The following is an 18,435-nucleotide window of genomic DNA, read 5'->3' as shown; positions in this document are numbered from 1 at the left end:
AAGTCTTAACAAGTGACAGCTTTACTGTTTTTTAATATTAAATTAATACAAATTTGGAACGAAATTAAACACAGAGCTTTCACTGCCAAATCGAATATCATTTAGCATTTCTACGAAGGAATGGCGAAACATCTAGAAATAGAAAGGTGTGAATATTATTTTAATGCTTGAGTTTTCGATGTTTTAGTAATGTAGAAATAATTTTGTTCTGCGAGACAACTAATAAAATGTGATTGACATCGTTAATAACGGGAAGATCACTGAACTGAAGTGTCTGAACAGAAAAAGACTCTTCTGTCTAGTTGTCACGTTTTTATAATTATTTGTAGGGATACATTCCTGCTAATCTAGGATCTGAGTGGTGTAGCAAAGAAAAAAAGAATTTATCTAACGCTAATAAAATTTCTTTTATTTTGTTAACTGTCAATTCATGGTGGAACTGCACTGTATTGTTATTTTAATTTAATAAAATGCAATTTGTTTGTAGTACTTATTCCACTTTTAATCAATAGGTTAGGACCGGTTTCGTCCGCCCCAGAGGGACATTTTCAACTGAATACATTTTTTTTAAAAACAATATTTATCAAACAAAATACAAGGCGACAGAAATAATATAACAGTAGGTACATAAATTATCCGTCTAATAATACCTTTCTAATAACAAATTAATTTAAAATTAATGAGGTTGGACATTAATATTTCATACTACATCAGGGGCGTTAAACAAATTATTTTAAAATATTAACAAAACACAAAATGTGAAACAATCAACTCTTACAATAAAATTAGTATCAACAGCTAATAAAATTGATCGATCAAGTGGAAGAAAGCTGTGAAGGCTCTCTAGTATCCCTTACCTAAAGGCAGAAAAGATAGACTGCTTCGAGGTATTTTGGAGTGGTAAATATCTTTATTAGTTGAGCCAATTATGATGGCCGTCATTCCTTATTTTCCCACCTACCTTAAATTCTTATTTATTATTGTCGAAACACAAGGCGACCACCATTCACGGTTAATCAGTCGACCGTAAGGGAGTTGCATTCAGTTACATCTAGACAGCCGTCGTTAATTACAGAGTGATTCAGTCAAAACGCATTCGATCTTCGTTGCGCTAAATCTGATACGGTTTTAGCAAACGTGGCGTCTATTATCCGTCCTGAACTTTTCAAGTGAAACCGTAATAATGACATTCCAAACCGTCAGTTTACCAGTGCGTGAGTGCGCCGCCAGCACGCGCCAGCCGTCTCAACATAAAAGGTCAGTATCTGGTATCCTGTCAAACACCACCCCCTAGATCCGTAATCCACCAACCATCATCTTTAATTTACAGTCCACTGCAAAAAACCCAACCATAAACCCTTTCAAACCGAATAAGTACCTATAAATTTTTAATTTGATGAATACAAGATGTAATTAGTTAGAATTTGAAACTGACAGCTAAATAAAAAAACGTTATTAAAGTGGGAAGATGAAGTAAATATTATTTTAAAAAAGCGACATCTCTATTGTTTTTTTTTATGTTCTATATTACATTTGTTTGCCAGAAATATATCTCCGAATTATTTATAATAGTCTTAGATCGCGTTACGTAAGCCACTTGTATCTTAGAATTTAATGTAGCTACCCACTTAAAAGTGTTAAGTTGATGTGTACTATGTATATGACCGTAATTTATTCTGAATTGCCAGATGGAATATTCAATGCCAGAATTTTATTCTGCATTAGGTCAGTCAGAAATATCTTACATTCCCTACGTGAAATTGCGTCAGCTAGTATTGGAATCATGGACAAGTAATTTTGGAAAATGGATAGATACTATAATACAACTAAGCGATAAGCGTGACACCTTGCGTGTGAATTAGAAAATACGTATTTACTTTAACATTATAAACCGGGATAAATGTCAATCAGGTCATTTCTTATGGATCCATAGTCAAATCGGGATGTATGTTAACACTTTCAGCCCGGCAGGTTTTTATAAATCTAGCCCTATTCCCGGACAAATTTGAGTGAAATTGATTTTTTATAGTATATGATGTAATCTTAGTTTATTGGGTTATTTATGAGAATATTTAAAAGAAACTTTCAAGAATAGTAGAAAATAGTTTAGTAATTTCGAAAAGTGTAATATTTTTGCCAACAACGTACTTTATGCAGAGAAACACCACACTCTTTACACGTGTACCGAGTTTCGCATCTCTTCTTCATCTTGGCACATTCCTAACATATCCTTGACGGGTATGCCTTCTTCTGTGTTGCTGGAATCGTCTGTAAGGAATGTCTAGATATATTTCCAGATAATCTGATAGGCGAATCCAGCATCACATTACGCCTCGGAGTTGGAAAATACAAGACATCGTTACCAGTGGACAGTAATAAAGTAACAACAGATTCGGGTCTCGTTAAACACTTATTTCTCTAATTGAGGCCCAAATTTATCATGTCGCTGGAATGAATAGATGATATTATCATCCTCACTATGTGCTTATTATAAAAGGAACCACTCCCTGAAGAATGGAAGATGGGTATTATAGTACCTATACTTAAAAAGGGGGATAAGACTAAATGTGAGAACTACAGAGGTATCACCCTCCTTAACACAGCGTACAAAGTTTTTTCCAGTATTCTATATGCAAGATTACTAAGGTATACTGAGAGTATCTTGGGAAAATACCAGTGCGGCTTTCACCCCAATCGATCCACCATTGATCATATTCACCTGATGTAGCAAACTATGGAAAAGGCGTATGAGTATAATATGATTTTGTATCATGTCTTCATCGACTTCAAACAAGCTTTTGACAGTATCAACAGAGAAAAAATGTTGCATGCACTAAAATTACTACGAATCACCTCAAAACTTGGAAGACTGATACATGTCTCCCTAACTGAGTCGAAGGCCGTCATAAACATACAAAATGAGCTAACGGACCATATTGTGATTGAGTCTCGTGTACGGCAGGGTGACGCACTCTCCACCATGATGTTCAACCTGGTTCTCGAGGCCATATCCCGTAAGGTTGACATAAGGGGTTGTGTTAACTCTAACATATCCCAGATGTGCGCCTATGCTGACGACATAGTCATAACTAGCCGATCCAAACAAAGACTGATCGACCATGCCACAACATTGAAAAGGGAAGCGGAAAAGCTTGGATTAGAAATAAATGCCTGCAAAACATAATACATGGTATCCACGAGAGAGCAGGGTCCACCTCGAAATATCTGTGTGGAGCAGCAGGTATGGGAAGAGGTTCAGAACCTAAACATACTCAATAAAACAACAGAAGAGGTGAACATACGACTCATAGCTGCTAATAAGTGCTTCTACGCCTGTAAGGGTCTACTGAGTTCGAAAATCCTAAGCAAGAATAGCAAACTGCTTATCTACAAAACAGTTATTCGACCAGTAGCTACCTATGGCTGTAAGACATGGTGTCTCATTTAAAAGGAAGAACATAAACTGGCCACATTCGAAAGAAAGATCCTCAGGAGAATTTTCGGGCCTACATTGGAAAATGGAAGTTACAAGATAAAAATGAACCACGAGTTAGAAGAGTTAATAAAACATGAAACGGTGGTGAAATTCTGTCGATCCCAAAGACTAAGGTGGGCTGGACACGTTGAGAGAATGCCTGAGCACAGGACGCCAAAAATCATGACCAAGTGGATCCCACAGTGGAAACGGTCTAGGGGCAGACCAAAGAAAAGGTGGGCTGACTGTATCGAAGAGGACTGGAGAAAGATGGGGAGGGCTGGAGACTGGAGAGGAGCAGCCAGGGAAAGGAGCGTGTGGAGGACAATTGTAAAGGAGGCCAAATCCCGCCCCGGGATGTAGTGCCGAGAAAGAAGAAGAAGAAGACTATGTGCTTATCTCTCCAAGAATGTAATGCCTAATAATTAGTCATTATGTACTGAATTGATACTTACGTGGTAGATTTCATTATAATAGTAATTTTAATACATTGTTTTTTATTTACTCTACAATGTAGATGTAAACTTATTAGTTCTCTATTAAAACTGTATTAACACCAAAATGATTACAGTGACGTCCCGTAGAAGTAGGTAGATTGAGCGTTGCTTGGGGGCGGGAGTTACTCGAAGGGTGGCAAATCGAGGAGAATTATTTTGGTGTATAATATAAAAATAGCTAAAAAAAAATTTTACGCGTTGTAGTTACAAAATAGCATAGTAAAAATGCTGTAAAAATAATAAATCTGTGTATTGCTGAATGGTACAAACCAAATTTGTCTGAAATATCAACCAAAATAAGACCTTAGCTATGGTGATTTGGGTAAATGTCTAACTTGTGTTATATTTTTTGGTTAAATTTAATTTTGTATGTTTTAGTGGTACCTACTTATATTTTTTGTTAGTAATGTATCCATACAACATATTTCTTAGATATTGGAATCATGAAAGGATGACAAAAAATACTGTATGAAAAATAGAGTAACATTTTAGCGCTGCTTAGGGGCGGTATTTTGTCTAGGGACGTCACTGAAAATGAATGCTGTAGGTATTCCGAAAACGTTACATGTTACATAATATTATTAAAAAAGAGTGACATATGTTGCAAAAATCTTCATTTTATCTAAATACACTTAATAAATAATACTGATATAATAAATTAATTCAATAATGTAGGTAACAACTTCACCACCTACCTATTAAGTCATAGATAACAATAAAACATTAAAACAATCAAATTATAAATAGTTACGTGTTTGTAAAAAATAAACCCGTACCTTATCACTAACAAAACACTCGATAAACGTATATAAATCGTCTAAACCTAATAATAGATCTAATGCAATTATGAACAATCGAGTTAATTGTATTCGTAGTTGTCAGCAGTGTTGCCATGTCTACTGAAATTTCAGTAGATCTACTGATATTTTTTGACAATATACTGAATTTTTGATTTTTTTTCGAAATTCAATAAATCTACTGATATTTGTGTTTCTCCGTAATTGTAAGTTTACTGATGATTATTTTATTACACACGACCTTTTTTGATGTGTTACACTTCTAAATTGACGAAGAAAGCATTGTAACTCTACCCAAGAATGCCATTTTACCTATTAATATCATCATTGTTAACAATAAATTAATATTATTAGTTATTTTTATTCTTATTAGTCTTAAATCATATCTAATATGCTACATTTTCCAAAATCTACTGATATTTTATGAAATCTACTAAATTTTTTTACACATTCTACTGAAATTAAAAATTTTGACTTGGCAACACTGGTTGTCAGTGTGTATTTGCCTTTTGGTGAGTGTACATAGTGACTGAAGATACTGACGAAACCCGTTTCGCAAATAACTAATCAAAGGGAATTGTACAAAACTTAAATACATTAGAATTTAACTTCAACTTCCATCAAGTACCTTCGGTCGATAGTATTAATATTATAGTATAAACACTCTTACATATAGGTATTTTACAACGTTTTTATTAGCTCGTATTCTAGTTTGTCCGGTGGTTGTTTGTCCAGTACAAATCTTGCAATCGATTTTTAACTAACTTCCCGACTAGCTAAACATTCGAAACTTTTAGAATATATCAGAACACGATGCCAATGCATTCTTTTAATACTTTTAGCCATCTTTAAGCAGAATTGAATTCATTTTCAGTTAATTATGTTTTGTATGGAAAGTTATTTCAGAAAAATCCGTAAAAAGTAAAAGATTATTATTGGTTGCTGTAATATATACGTGCGTTACTATGGAAATAAAACTGAAATGTCAAAATGATATTTCATTATTCTATATTAGTTTGTTTTTTATTTACTTTATATATAGTTCCAATTTGAGCATATTGAGCATAATAATTCAACAGAAACTTTAAAAACATTGTATACAAAAAGTTCTTTTTATCTTGTAATTATTATATACTAAAGAGTATATTATTATTCAATTCATATTAAAACTACGTCTTTTAATATAACATTATATAGATACAGCTACAAAATAAGCATCACACTTTGGTTTAATCTCAGCAACCAATAAAATTCTCTCATCTCACAATATTACCCTTTGACCTGAAATACAGAATCCCCGTTGAAAAGCGCACGTTCACGGGACTACTTGCTTCAACTTTCTCAATTACCGCTGTAATTTTCTATGTGTGGAAAATGCATTTTACGTTGCGGCACTGCACTTTTACAATACTGCAACAGCCCAAATAATATATTATTATAGCATGCTACTAACACTAAAGCACTTAAATATGGCACTAGAAGTGCTATAAAAATAAAAAAATAGTTATTACATATTCTAAGAAATCAACGCTGAGCCAAGTCGTTCGAAGAAATTCTTGAAAATTAACATTGATAATTATATATTATATAATATATTACAAAGTCCAAGTACCTACTCGTTATTGATCTGTAAAATATAAACCGTTGGTTGTGCCAATTATGGTGCCCCTCATTTCTATATTTCCCTCTTACCTCAAATCCCCAGTATCGTCGCAAAACCAGGCGCAACGCAGTTACGAATCAGTTAGTAGTCGACCGATTATTAATATAAAAACTTCAGCCATTAAGCACAATCACTGCTGATCTTTCAATTACATTTTAATTGCCACATTTAATTATTGAAATAACACGTTAATTATATCTAATGGCCAAGTACTCCAAACGCGCCAGTCGTGGTGTTAGCAGTAAATGAGTAATTAAGCGACCGTACGCTAACAAACACAACCTAAACCACCTTTGAACATCAAGTGCATTCTCGTATCTTATCACAACGAAAATTTTAGACCTTTCTGAAGCGCTTTACAAATTGCGTTAATTTTGGCAATCAGGTTTTTTCTTTTTCTTCTTTCCACCATGTCCCATCCTAATAGGATTGTATGGACCTCCACAGAGTGAAGATTTGTATTAACAGCTGATTTTCTTTTTACAAGAAATGGATGTCAGCCACTTGCTCAACCTATTAGGTCCATGCTCTGACTCATACACAAATTGAAAAACAATATGTATACTTGCCAGACCTAGGAATCGAACTTGAGACCCACGATGCTATAGGCCGACGCTTAGGCTACGCAGCCATCGTGGGTGTTTAAGTATTTAAAATCAAAGTATAAATTACCATAATTTCTAATCAGTGTCAGAATCTCTCCAAAATGTTGAATAAAACAATATAGTTTATGAAAGCTTTTTCGTTGCTTTGAGCTTTGTGACATGACTCGACTACCAATGCAATATCGTTTGTGTGATGAAATTTCGAAAACAGTCTACATTGAGCACCTATATTGTGGACTGTAAATTGTTTGGAAACAATGAAACTAGTATGTATAAGGTGAAATTTTAAGCCAGCTATTTAGATATAGTTATGTCACTGTAGTGTAATATTTATAGACCATCTACCTTGTACCGGTATTATGGCGAATAGTATCTACGTTTTTGCAAAAAAATACTATTTTACTGAGAGGAGACATACAAATATTGTAAGAAAAATTAATAAATCATATTACTTAAATTTTTAAAGGGTATTTTCCGATATATTATGTTTATAATATGTAACCATTCCAAATTCAAAACGCATTATTACAACGTTTTTATTAGGTTTTCCAGTACAAATCTTGCAATCGATTTTTAACCAACTTTCCGACTAGCTAGATATTTGAAACTTATAGAATATATCAGAACAAAATGCCAATGCATTCTTTTTATACGTTAAGCCATCTTCAAGCAGATTTAATTCATTTTCAGTTACTTTATTTAGTTTTGTATGGAAAGATATTTCGGAAAAAATTCGTAAAACGTAAAACACTATTTTTGGTTACTAAGGGGTCCTAGCAACTAAATTATTAATATATACGTGCGTTACTATGGAAATTAATATGAAATGTCAAAATGATATTTCAGAATTATATATTTATTCAGTATTTCTATCAAGTACAAAAAAGTATGTATTAATACATAGAATTGTCAAGTTTATATGATTCAACAGAAAATTTAAAAACGTGGTATATAAAAAACTCTTTTCATCTTGTAATTATTAACTACTCATTTTAAACAAGATAAAAAAACGAATACCGATTTCATCTTCTGTCACTAAACTTGCATACAAACTAAGTTAATATGACAACAATTAATTAATGTCTAATATCAGAAAATGACATTTTTTAACGTATTTTTGTTTGTTGATGACTTGGGTACACTGAGATTTTTTTAAATGCATTTTCTCTGTCTACTTATGATAATTTTTCATTCAATGATTATGATGTAAGAATTATTGCTTATTACTTTGGACGCGGAAGACGCACACGGCGCGTAATGACCAGGCGGCCGATCGATGTAATTAACGTGCATTTTAAAGAGGGCAATTAAAATCTCATTATATCGTCAGCAGCGAAGGGAATGGGACGAATTGGCACCGCGAACTGGCCTCCGCCGATTGGCCTCCGGTAATTGGCCGCCGGTACAATCGGACGCCGGCCCAATTGGACGCCGACCCAATTGGCCTCCGGGAGGATTGGACGCCGCACGGTTGAATTAAATGCGCAAAGGAATAGACGTACGTTACGATTTGTTGGAGTAAATAAGCAAGTCAGTTTAATATGCTTCTATCTTCTCAGTAGTTGTACCTCATACATTTTGCGCTTGACACATTTTTAATATAGATTGAGAATAATTATTATGCCTTATGATGTTTATTAAAAGAAAATAATTCTTCCCACGTTAAAACTTAAAGATGTGCATAATCAATTAATTTATTGTCTATACATGGGTACTTATTTATATTTACAACAAATATTTAAAATAATGTTATATGTTAGAATGAAAATAACATTATATTTCAGCGTTTTATCGATTTAATATTATAATCAAGCTTTAAAATGTATATTATTGTGCATAAATGCGTATTTTAAGATAGTATTAAACAATGACATTGGTATGAAATTACAAACAAAATATTAAGTAAGTTATCTGCTAAGTATAAATGTTTCAGTAGTTTGATTGATAAACTACTTAGGTACTGGGTGCCGGACGAAATCCCGAATGCTGAAATCCCGAAAGCCGAAATCCCGAACGCTGAAATCCCGAATGGCCGGAATCGCGAAGGCCGAAATCCCAAAAAATACAAACATCAATAATTGCGCAATTTTTGCGCCAAATTCCAAATCGTCCTAGACCCAGCAGCGAAAGCGTTATCTAACAAAATTGCATGTGGAGTGGGCAAAGTAAACAACATGCTTCACAGAAATTAAAATGCACTACATAAAGCAGCATAATATGCTATTATATCAATGTGATTAGATATATCTTCAGGTGTTAGTATTGTTAAGCAGAATTACTTGGGAGCCCTCAGAATATTCAGAATATTGATAATTTTTTACAACGTTTTTCATAGCTCGTATTCTTGTATGTCCGGTAGTTTTTTGTCCAGTAAAAATCTTGCAATCGATTTTTAACTAACTTTCCGACTAGCTAGACATGTGAAACTTTTAGAATATATTATCAAAACACGATGCCAATGCATTCCCTAAATACTTTTAGCCATATTTAAGCAGAATTGAATTCATTTTCAGTTAAATCTGTTTTGTATGGAAAGTTATTTCAGAAAAATCCGTAAAAAGTAAAAGACTATTATTGGTTGCTAAGGGGGTGGTTCTTGCAACTAAATTATTATTATATACATATGTTACTATGGAAATCAAAATGAAATGTCAAAATGACATTTCTGTATTCTATATTTTTGTTTGTTTTTTATTTATTTCATATCAAATGTAAGTTTGAGCAAATTGAACATAGTTATTCAACAGAAAATTTTAAAACGTTGTATATAAAAAGTTCTCTTTATCTTATAATTATTATTCAGTTTTTTGATCAGAATAGATTTAAGAATCTCCATCCAAAATAATGCGTATAAGTGGGCAAGTTAAACGTTATTAACTAACTAAAAAAATATTTTTAACAGACACCTACCCATGTAAATTATTTTTATATAATATTAAAAACAAACTTTAAATTTCCACTATAACATTTTTTATTTTTTATTAGCAAATAGCAAATGTCATATCACACCAAATTTATTTTGTTCCCATAGGGAGTTGTTCCGGACAACTTTTATATTAATAAATATTGTAGGCAACACTAAATATTTTTATAGCAATACTTTTAAGTTATGCTTGTTGGGTCACTACTGTGGTGTTCGTTGTGTGGGTTGAGGATGATGATAATGAAGTATACGATGTAGCAGGGTGAGATTTATTAGCAGCGTATCGGTACAATAGTATATTATACAATGATAGTACATATAATCTACTGATATAGTCACGAGCTAGGTACTTGGATTCGAGTGACATTTAGATAAATTATTCTTCGTTATTTATACAATAAAAAGTAATACATTAACATTAAATTCTGTTACATAATCATATTGGACTAATTATAGAGTCAGCGTTTTAACTCGAGAAACGAAATGAAATATCATTTATTTTTACAGTCGTAAGAAAATATGATACCATGAAAAATGATTATTCGGCTAATACACCGTAATGATATAATGTGCTGTGATATGATGTAATAATAAACCGTATTTAATATTGCCAACCAACTTGCTGATCTAGCTAAGATTTGTTTACTGAAAATTGATTCGCTGGGAATATATTAATGCAGAATAATTTGATACATTTAACAATAGATATCTGATCGCTATTATTCTGCAGCTACATTATGTTTGAATTAAAATTGAAAATTTTATTTTCCCAATCATAAATCAATAAACTTTACTATAAGTACGTTCGTTTTTCAATATAATTTAATTTCAAGCGCACTAATATCATCCTTAACCGAGTTAATCCTATCTTTTCTATGCTAAATTAAATTGGCCAATCTTGGACATCAGGAAATCCAGTATTTTTTTCATGCCAAAATAGCATCGTATCTAACTCCGCCTGGCATATTTTTGTCGACGAGATTTGGCGAAACTGATATCCAACCATCACTTAATGACGTATTTTAGTAGGGTGCCGGACAAAATTCCGAAGGCCAAAATCCCGAAGACCAAAATTCCGAATGCTGAAATCCCGAATGGCCGACTTAACACTTAACACTAAACTTTAAAAGATTGCGCAATTATTACTGTTTTTATTTAGGGATTCTGGCCATTCGGGATTTTGGTCATTCAGGATTTTAGAGTTCGGGATTTCGGCCTTCGGGACTTCGACCCAAACCCATTTTAGTACTATAAAAAATATTTATTCAATTATGAGTTGATACAAACTAAATCCTCTGAGAATGTACGAGAATTTTTTTAAAAAAGAAAAACGTACTCAAGTCAGACCAACCAGGTCGCCACAAAGATCATTTGTATTATTTAAAATGTTGACACTTTTTATTAGATGAAGTTTTTATAAACTTAGTTAAAGCACATGTGAGTGCGTGGCGACCAAAGTATGTGGTATCTGATCCTGAAATATTCCCAGGCCGAAACAACTACCGATGTTTCACACCAAACGTAGGGCCTCGTGTTATGCTCGATTAAGACCGAGTATGGTGCGAAGTGGCTTGGTTTCGTCCAATTAATTATACATATTATTGGTGACCGTGGTATTAAAACTGTGCGCGGCGGCGATAATCTAAATAGAACGTGTTGATCCACTACCACGATGATAGGTCCCATTGTACCCTTCAATGCTTCTTACATTTTTGTTTTGATAACCACTTGTCTTATCTCGCCGTATCAAGTGGTTTTAAGAGCATACTTCAAAGAAACGGCAAATAATTTTCAACTATTTGTGCGACAAAATTTCAGACTGGCTGCCATTTGGAGAGCGAAAGTCGAACTGTGAACACGTCAATTTATTTTGTGATGGCATCGGGGGAATTAATTCTTAAATCGTGTAAAAATGACAAAAAACGTTATCCATTCACTTGAAAAAGAAAACATGTCAATAAATATATTGTTATTATTACAAATAGAACAATAAACATAGCACTAAATGGACGCATATTGAACTTTTATGACAAAATATGTTTTGTTCTGCACGCGTCGTTTGCACATTCTTTGCGTCGCACAGTCACGATCGTTTTAGACCGTGTCCCAGCTGAAGTATAGCCAAAATAGGAAATATATAATTTTTAAAACCCCAGAAACATTCTTATCTGTATAAATTCAATTTCTCTGGCTCAGTAGGTACTCTATCGTTTTTAAGCTGATGGTGTTTATAATTTATGAGAATTATTCCTAATAACTACATTTATCTGAGTAATTTCAATAAAATTCTGCTGACCAAATGGCGATCGTTTTTGTGACCAATTAATTTTTTTTTCCAGATCCTTTAGTTTGTTTTAAAATTATATATTTTCTACGACTAAGAGAATTATAGCGTCAATTAGGTTAGATACTTTCAGGTGTATTAACCAAAATATTATGTAACGTTCCAAATGGTTTCGTATTATGAGCTTAATAATTAATGATGGAACTTTTTTTTAGATATTTCACTGGGTAATTCAAACATTTGTGTCAAGGAAAGATCAACTTTACTGTGAAACAAAACTACTGAAACACGTTCTAAAACAACGTGTTGAATTTGCGATATTCGGGATTCAAACCAGTGACCCACGTCACGGGACGATTATTACTGCCGACAACTTACTATCGTTGATTTAAAATCTCTCGAGTTGGATTCTGACTGGAATTTATTAAATTTCTCAGTTACATATTTTTTGGCCGACAGCTTAAAAGCCCCAGATATCAATTAACCTATCTCAAATTCTTGAGAAAACACAAGTTTATTTTATGACTTATGTTTTAGTATAAAATAAATAAATTTACCTTTAGTCCCAAACGCTGTAATATAACCAACCATCAATGTTTTTCAGAACCCTGAATCTACCATAAAATCTGAGAGTGATTTTCATCTTGGTGACTGCAATGATGAGTTTGGAAATGAGACTACAAGCTCACTCAATTATGAAGAGTCTCAACCCAGTTGCTCGTATTCGGAATGCATGCCGGTAAGACAAACTCTCACATGTAATTTTAATAAATTTATTTAAAACAGTTTTATTCGATTGATTCGATCTTGTATTTACTTATTTAAGCAAATGAATACCGGTCAGTAGAAAGGTGCTATATTGTGCCAAAAATCAAAATTGTTGTAAATTAACAAAAACAATTTCGAATTCACAAATTCAATAATTTGTATTTTTCAGGGTAGGTACATACAGTCAGAAAATTTTTAGACACAAGTGCGCGCGAGAGTAAAATGGTTGAAAACCACTACCCTATGGATCACTCTTTAAGGGATGATGTCATTGTTGACACGTAGAAAAAGCATGTATCATATTAGAACAAAGTATGAGAACAAAATAAAACAAGAACTCACCACTGTACGGAACGTAGACGTTTAAGTAGAGGCAATCTTCTGATTGGTTTCTTAAAAAAGGCATCAATCTTTTCAGGTAGTTATATCTGCCAGCGGAAATCGAAGCCTCTTTCTTGAGGTCTGGCAGCATTTGCGGGCATACTGGAGCGAAGTTGGTTGCGAATTGAAGTTTCGTCCAATGGGTGGCACTTCCTGTGAATAAAGCACACAATAATATTAAAAATACATATTTACTTACATTTATAAACCATATTCATAAAAAATACGACAATACTCGTAAAAAAGCCGTCGTTAAATATATATTTTTAAATCAGACATAACCTGTCAATGAGTATATTATAATATTTTTTATATAAAAGTGAAGCTAGAGTCAAATTTAACCAATCTGGGGTGAAAACTGCAATTAAATCAATTTTAGAAAGAATTTGATTTAATTTAAAAATAATAATTAGAATATAAAAAGAACTTTTTATATACAACGTTTTTAAATTTTCTGTTGAATCATATAAACTTGACTTGACTTGCTTAAACGATCAAAAAAATTTGTACTTGATAGAAATACTGATTAAACATAAAATATTGAAATGTCATTTTTACATTTCATATAAATTTCCATAGTAACGCATATATTATATATTAATAATAACGTATATATTAATAATTTAGTTACTAGGACCCCAGACCCCTAGTAACTAGTAATACTGTTTTACTTATTACGGATTTCTTCCGGAATAACTTTTCATACAAAACAGAATTTACTGAAAATCAACTCAATTCTACTTAAAGATGGCTAAAAGTATTAAAAAAATGCATTGTCATCGTGTTCTGATATATTATAAAAGTTTCAAATGTCTAACTAGTCGGGAAATTAGTTAAAATTCGATTGCAAGATTTGTACCGGATAAACAACCACCGAACAAACAAGAAGACGACATAATAAAAACGTTTAAAAATACTTATTCTACGATATAATAATAATGTGTGATAATTTAAAATCCGATTTATATTATTACATCGTATTTTATGAATATGTATATCCATTTATATTTATATACTGATTCATATCCCGTCGAGTTTTGTATTTTTTTTCAAATATGATTTTTTCAATGAAAATGAAAAATTGTTAACAAGTTCAAGTGGACGTTATAATTAAAATATTTGGCGAGAGCCGGGCGTCGGTTAGTAATTAAGGTAATTAATATTCTTTGTTTTTTTTCGACCATGTCCGATCGTATTAGGATCATATGGACCTCCACAGAGTAGAGGTTTGTATTAACAGATTTTGTTTTTTACGAGAAATGGATATCAGCCACTTGCTCAACCTATTAGGTCTATAGCCTGACTCACGCACAAATTGAAAAACAATATGTGTACTTGCCAGACCCAGGATTTGAACCTGGGACCCACCGCGCGATAGTCCAACGCTTAAACCGCGCTGCCACCGTGGATAATTCCTTGATTTAATACACAAAACCGATAGTCAATAATAACGCAATTTGATAAGCATTTTATGTTCGACCTATTAGTTTAAATGTCGTAATTAGATATGAGGCTCGTAGCATAATTGGTGAATGCACAGATTAGCGCGGCACTAATGGTTATACAGGTTCAAATCCCGTCGAATTTCGTATTTGTTTTTTAAATATATATTTTTCTAGTGGACATAATATTATAATATCTGAGGTGTTTTCAAATTATGTAGATAGGTATGTTGAATATTTAAATAATTATTATTTTATAAATTTTAAGGTATGATGAGGTGGTGGTAGACGAAGTATCATTGTTACTTGATTGTTGAGATGAGAGTTTATTGGTTGATACAAGAATACATTGAATACAATATAATAAGGATGATGACGTGAGATTATAATTGCGAAGTAATGATGTATTGATAATATCGATATGATCAAATCAAGAGATTAAAATTATAAGAATGCACTGAGAGACTTGATTCGAGTAGAATAATGGATGTACTATGTCGAGTGAAGAACTCGTGACAATAGCAGAACGTCACGCAATGGACTCGATGAGTTGAGTGTAGATTCATAAATTGTTCTTCTTATTTGTATTAATGCAGTACATTACATTATTACCTACTATATACCATACATATTATTTATTATTACCTACCATATTATCTTATTTGTATTAATGCAGTACATATTACATTATTACCTACTATATACCATACATATTATATTATTACCTACCATATTATCTTATTTGTATTAATGCAGTACATACTATATATAGTTATTGTCGTAATTCTCAATAAAGTACTGGTCTAGTTATGATTGAAGAAATGCTGATAATTGTTATTATTATTGCTAATGTTTTGTTTTAATAAAAACCTACATATAAAAGCGTGTCACTAATTTAATGCAGAGTAAAAATATAAACATTGGTTTTTATAGAAATAATATTTTGTATAACCTAATATTTGTTTTGAATCAGTAGGCACCTATATTATAGCCGGGATAAATTGATGAATGTTGTATTCAATAGTTTAAAACTTTTCGCTTATTGTTATTATTATACATGTGAATTGGATTCATCCTTTACGTGTCTAAAAAGTATCTTTTGACCATGCCCACCGCTTAGTTAGAGGATATGGACACCACATGATGCCTCTAAACACCCTCTTGCATCTTCACAAGTCATGCCAGAATCCTGTAGCTTTTCACGCCATTTGGCGGACTTTTAGAATGCCAGATTAAAGAATAGGCAAGCAAGGCTGAAATTATTCTCAGGAAAATGAGTAGTCAAGTAAAATGTCGTTTTTTCACTTTATGCCTGATGAGAGACTGCTTGGATCGCTCTCTTATCTCTTCGTTAATACTAACGTTTTACTACCACACACCCAGTAGCCGCCACAAATACCTGGTATTAAAGCTCAGTATTATACGGTGCTTTGAGCTTTCGTAAAGTGCCAAGACTCGTTACCGTAAAGCAATACCGTTATAATGCGAGCATTGAAATGAAAGTTTTAGGTATTCACTTAGAAACTGTCTCACATGCTTTGAGAAATTAATAGTCAAAAAGATGATCAAAATACAAAGCCACAGACATACAATTCAATTATTAGTATATATACATAGCAGTGGCAAAGGATGGAAGTAGGCTATTAATATCAGCCATAAATAGTGCACACTAAAGTTTGTCAGTCATAAGTATTTGTTTTCATTGAAATAAAGCTACAATTTTGTATGTTTTAATTGGTTAAATTTCAAAATTAATTTAACCCTCCGAAACCAAGGCATAATAAAAAAATTAATTTGAAGAGTCGCAAGGGGAGTCGAGAGTGTCCCGCTCCCCGTACGCTCTGGCGAATTTAGTAAAGGCCGCAAAATTGGCCTCGGTTGCCACCATGTCCGCTTGTCCTATTGGGCCCGAATGGAGTCGGACCCGGGCAAACAACTCTGCTCGTTCGGGGCCCATAAGTGAACAGCCCTACAGGACGTGCTCTGCGTCCTGCTAGTCGTATCCACATGAGCAACCCAACCCATGTCTTGCCAAACCAAACCCCTGCAGTTTGGCCGCAAAGTTTCCATGGCCATAGTTGTATTGACCCTTGTAGCCTTAGTTCAATAAAAGCCAATACGTATATGACTAACAAGGTTTAATGTCAATTATTTATGGAGGATCTTAGCAACTTAACTCTACCCATTGCTACTAGGGAATCCAATCCCGAGCCAAAATTCTGATCCCGAAATTGGCATTTTTTTCCATTGTTAATATAGAATTTTTATATTTACACATAGCATTGATAAAATCGGTCAAAAATAAATCTAGTATAATTTATAATATTTAAGACATTTATTGTTAATATTGTATATCTACGTTCAATCTTGGAAATACATAAGTTTAATGGAGTAAATAATATTAGATATGTATATATATATATAAATAATAATGTAAATTTAATACGAGATTGCTGTTTCTGATAGTAAAGACTTGACGAATGGATTAGCGAGATTTAAAATAGTAAAGCAAATAATCATGGCGTACTTATGGCCTTTCCGATTCATAAATCTAATTAGTCAGCCAAATATGAAACTGCCGTAAAACGTATGAGATCACGGTGGAATTACTTTGTTAAAAGTGCGAAGCATTGTTTTTTTCCAATCTTTCTAATTTTATTAATTTATGTGACAAAATAAAATGAATCGGCAACTTACATATGGGTATAAATCAAACTTCATTTAAACTCAGTTTATTTATAGTTTAGTTATTTGTTTCTGAAAGTATTTTTTCTGTTAGGTATATTTTCGTTTTTATTTTATTTTCCATAAAAATTGATAAAAAAGTCAATCCCAAAATCGTCGGGATTATGTTTACCAATCCCGGGATTCATAGGTAACGAAAATAGCTCGGGATCTCGTGATTGGAATCCCTAGTCCAAAGTATACCACAATTATTATGATATGGTTTAAGCACGGCTTAATTGATTTTTAAAAACTAACTAACACCATCTGTAAATAATTAATTGTAGGCTTAGTTCAATAAAAACCAATACGTATATGACTAACAAAGTTTAATATCCATTATTTATGGCGGATCTTAGCAGCTTAACTCTACCCATTCCTACTGATACAAAGACAGCCTTTATTTTTTTCGAAATCGTTTCGTAAGTTATAATTTATAATACAACTGCATAGTGCGATTTGATTTACGTACACTAATTAACATGAACGTAAACTATTGGAAGTATAATTAGAATATGTATGTAGATACGAAGTACATTGTCCCGTGCACTGTTGGCATACCTGCTGTGTACTCAACAAGAAAATTCCGGCGGCATGACGGTTATCGCGTTGTAAAATTCCAATAAATCCCATGTTTGCACGTTTCCCGCTGCGTTATTTTACGCAAATGAAAATAGTTGTCGGTTTTTGATAATCGAACTATTGTCGTTACTGAAATTGGCCTTTGTTTATTCTATCAACTAACGGTGAATGTGAAACCATTTGGTACTAGTGTATTGTTACGATATTCATTTAAGGGAGCATTGCATTTTACTGCAAAAAACAAAATAATTGAAACATTAAATCGAGAAAAACAAAATTTAAGGCGAACAAGAA

At 32.8% G+C, this 18,435-nt stretch overlaps 1 protein-coding gene across 5 annotated transcripts in view; it reads right to left on the bottom strand.

The window, feature by feature from the left end:
* The window catches only part of LOC147069231 (uncharacterized), a 255,369-nt gene that overhangs the window by 201,400 nt on the left and 35,534 nt on the right, over positions 1–18,435 (bottom strand). For all 5 annotated transcript variants that reach the window (XM_085951658.1, XM_085951656.1, XM_085951655.1 and 2 more), the window contains exon 3: positions 13,355–13,546. In XM_085951658.1, coding sequence (XP_085807784.1) covers positions 13,355–13,546 — 192 coding nt within the window. The remainder of the gene's footprint in view (positions 1–13,354; positions 13,547–18,435) is intronic.

Source organism: Rhyacophila brunnea, unplaced genomic scaffold (genome assembly GCF_057557595.1).
Source record: "Rhyacophila brunnea isolate RB1 unplaced genomic scaffold, BYU_Rbru_1.0 scaffold_24, whole genome shotgun sequence".
NCBI classification, from domain to species: Eukaryota; Metazoa; Arthropoda; class Insecta; order Trichoptera; family Rhyacophilidae; genus Rhyacophila; species Rhyacophila brunnea.
Note: the sequence above shows the minus strand (reverse complement) of the source record. Positions and strands in the feature narration are given on the sequence as shown.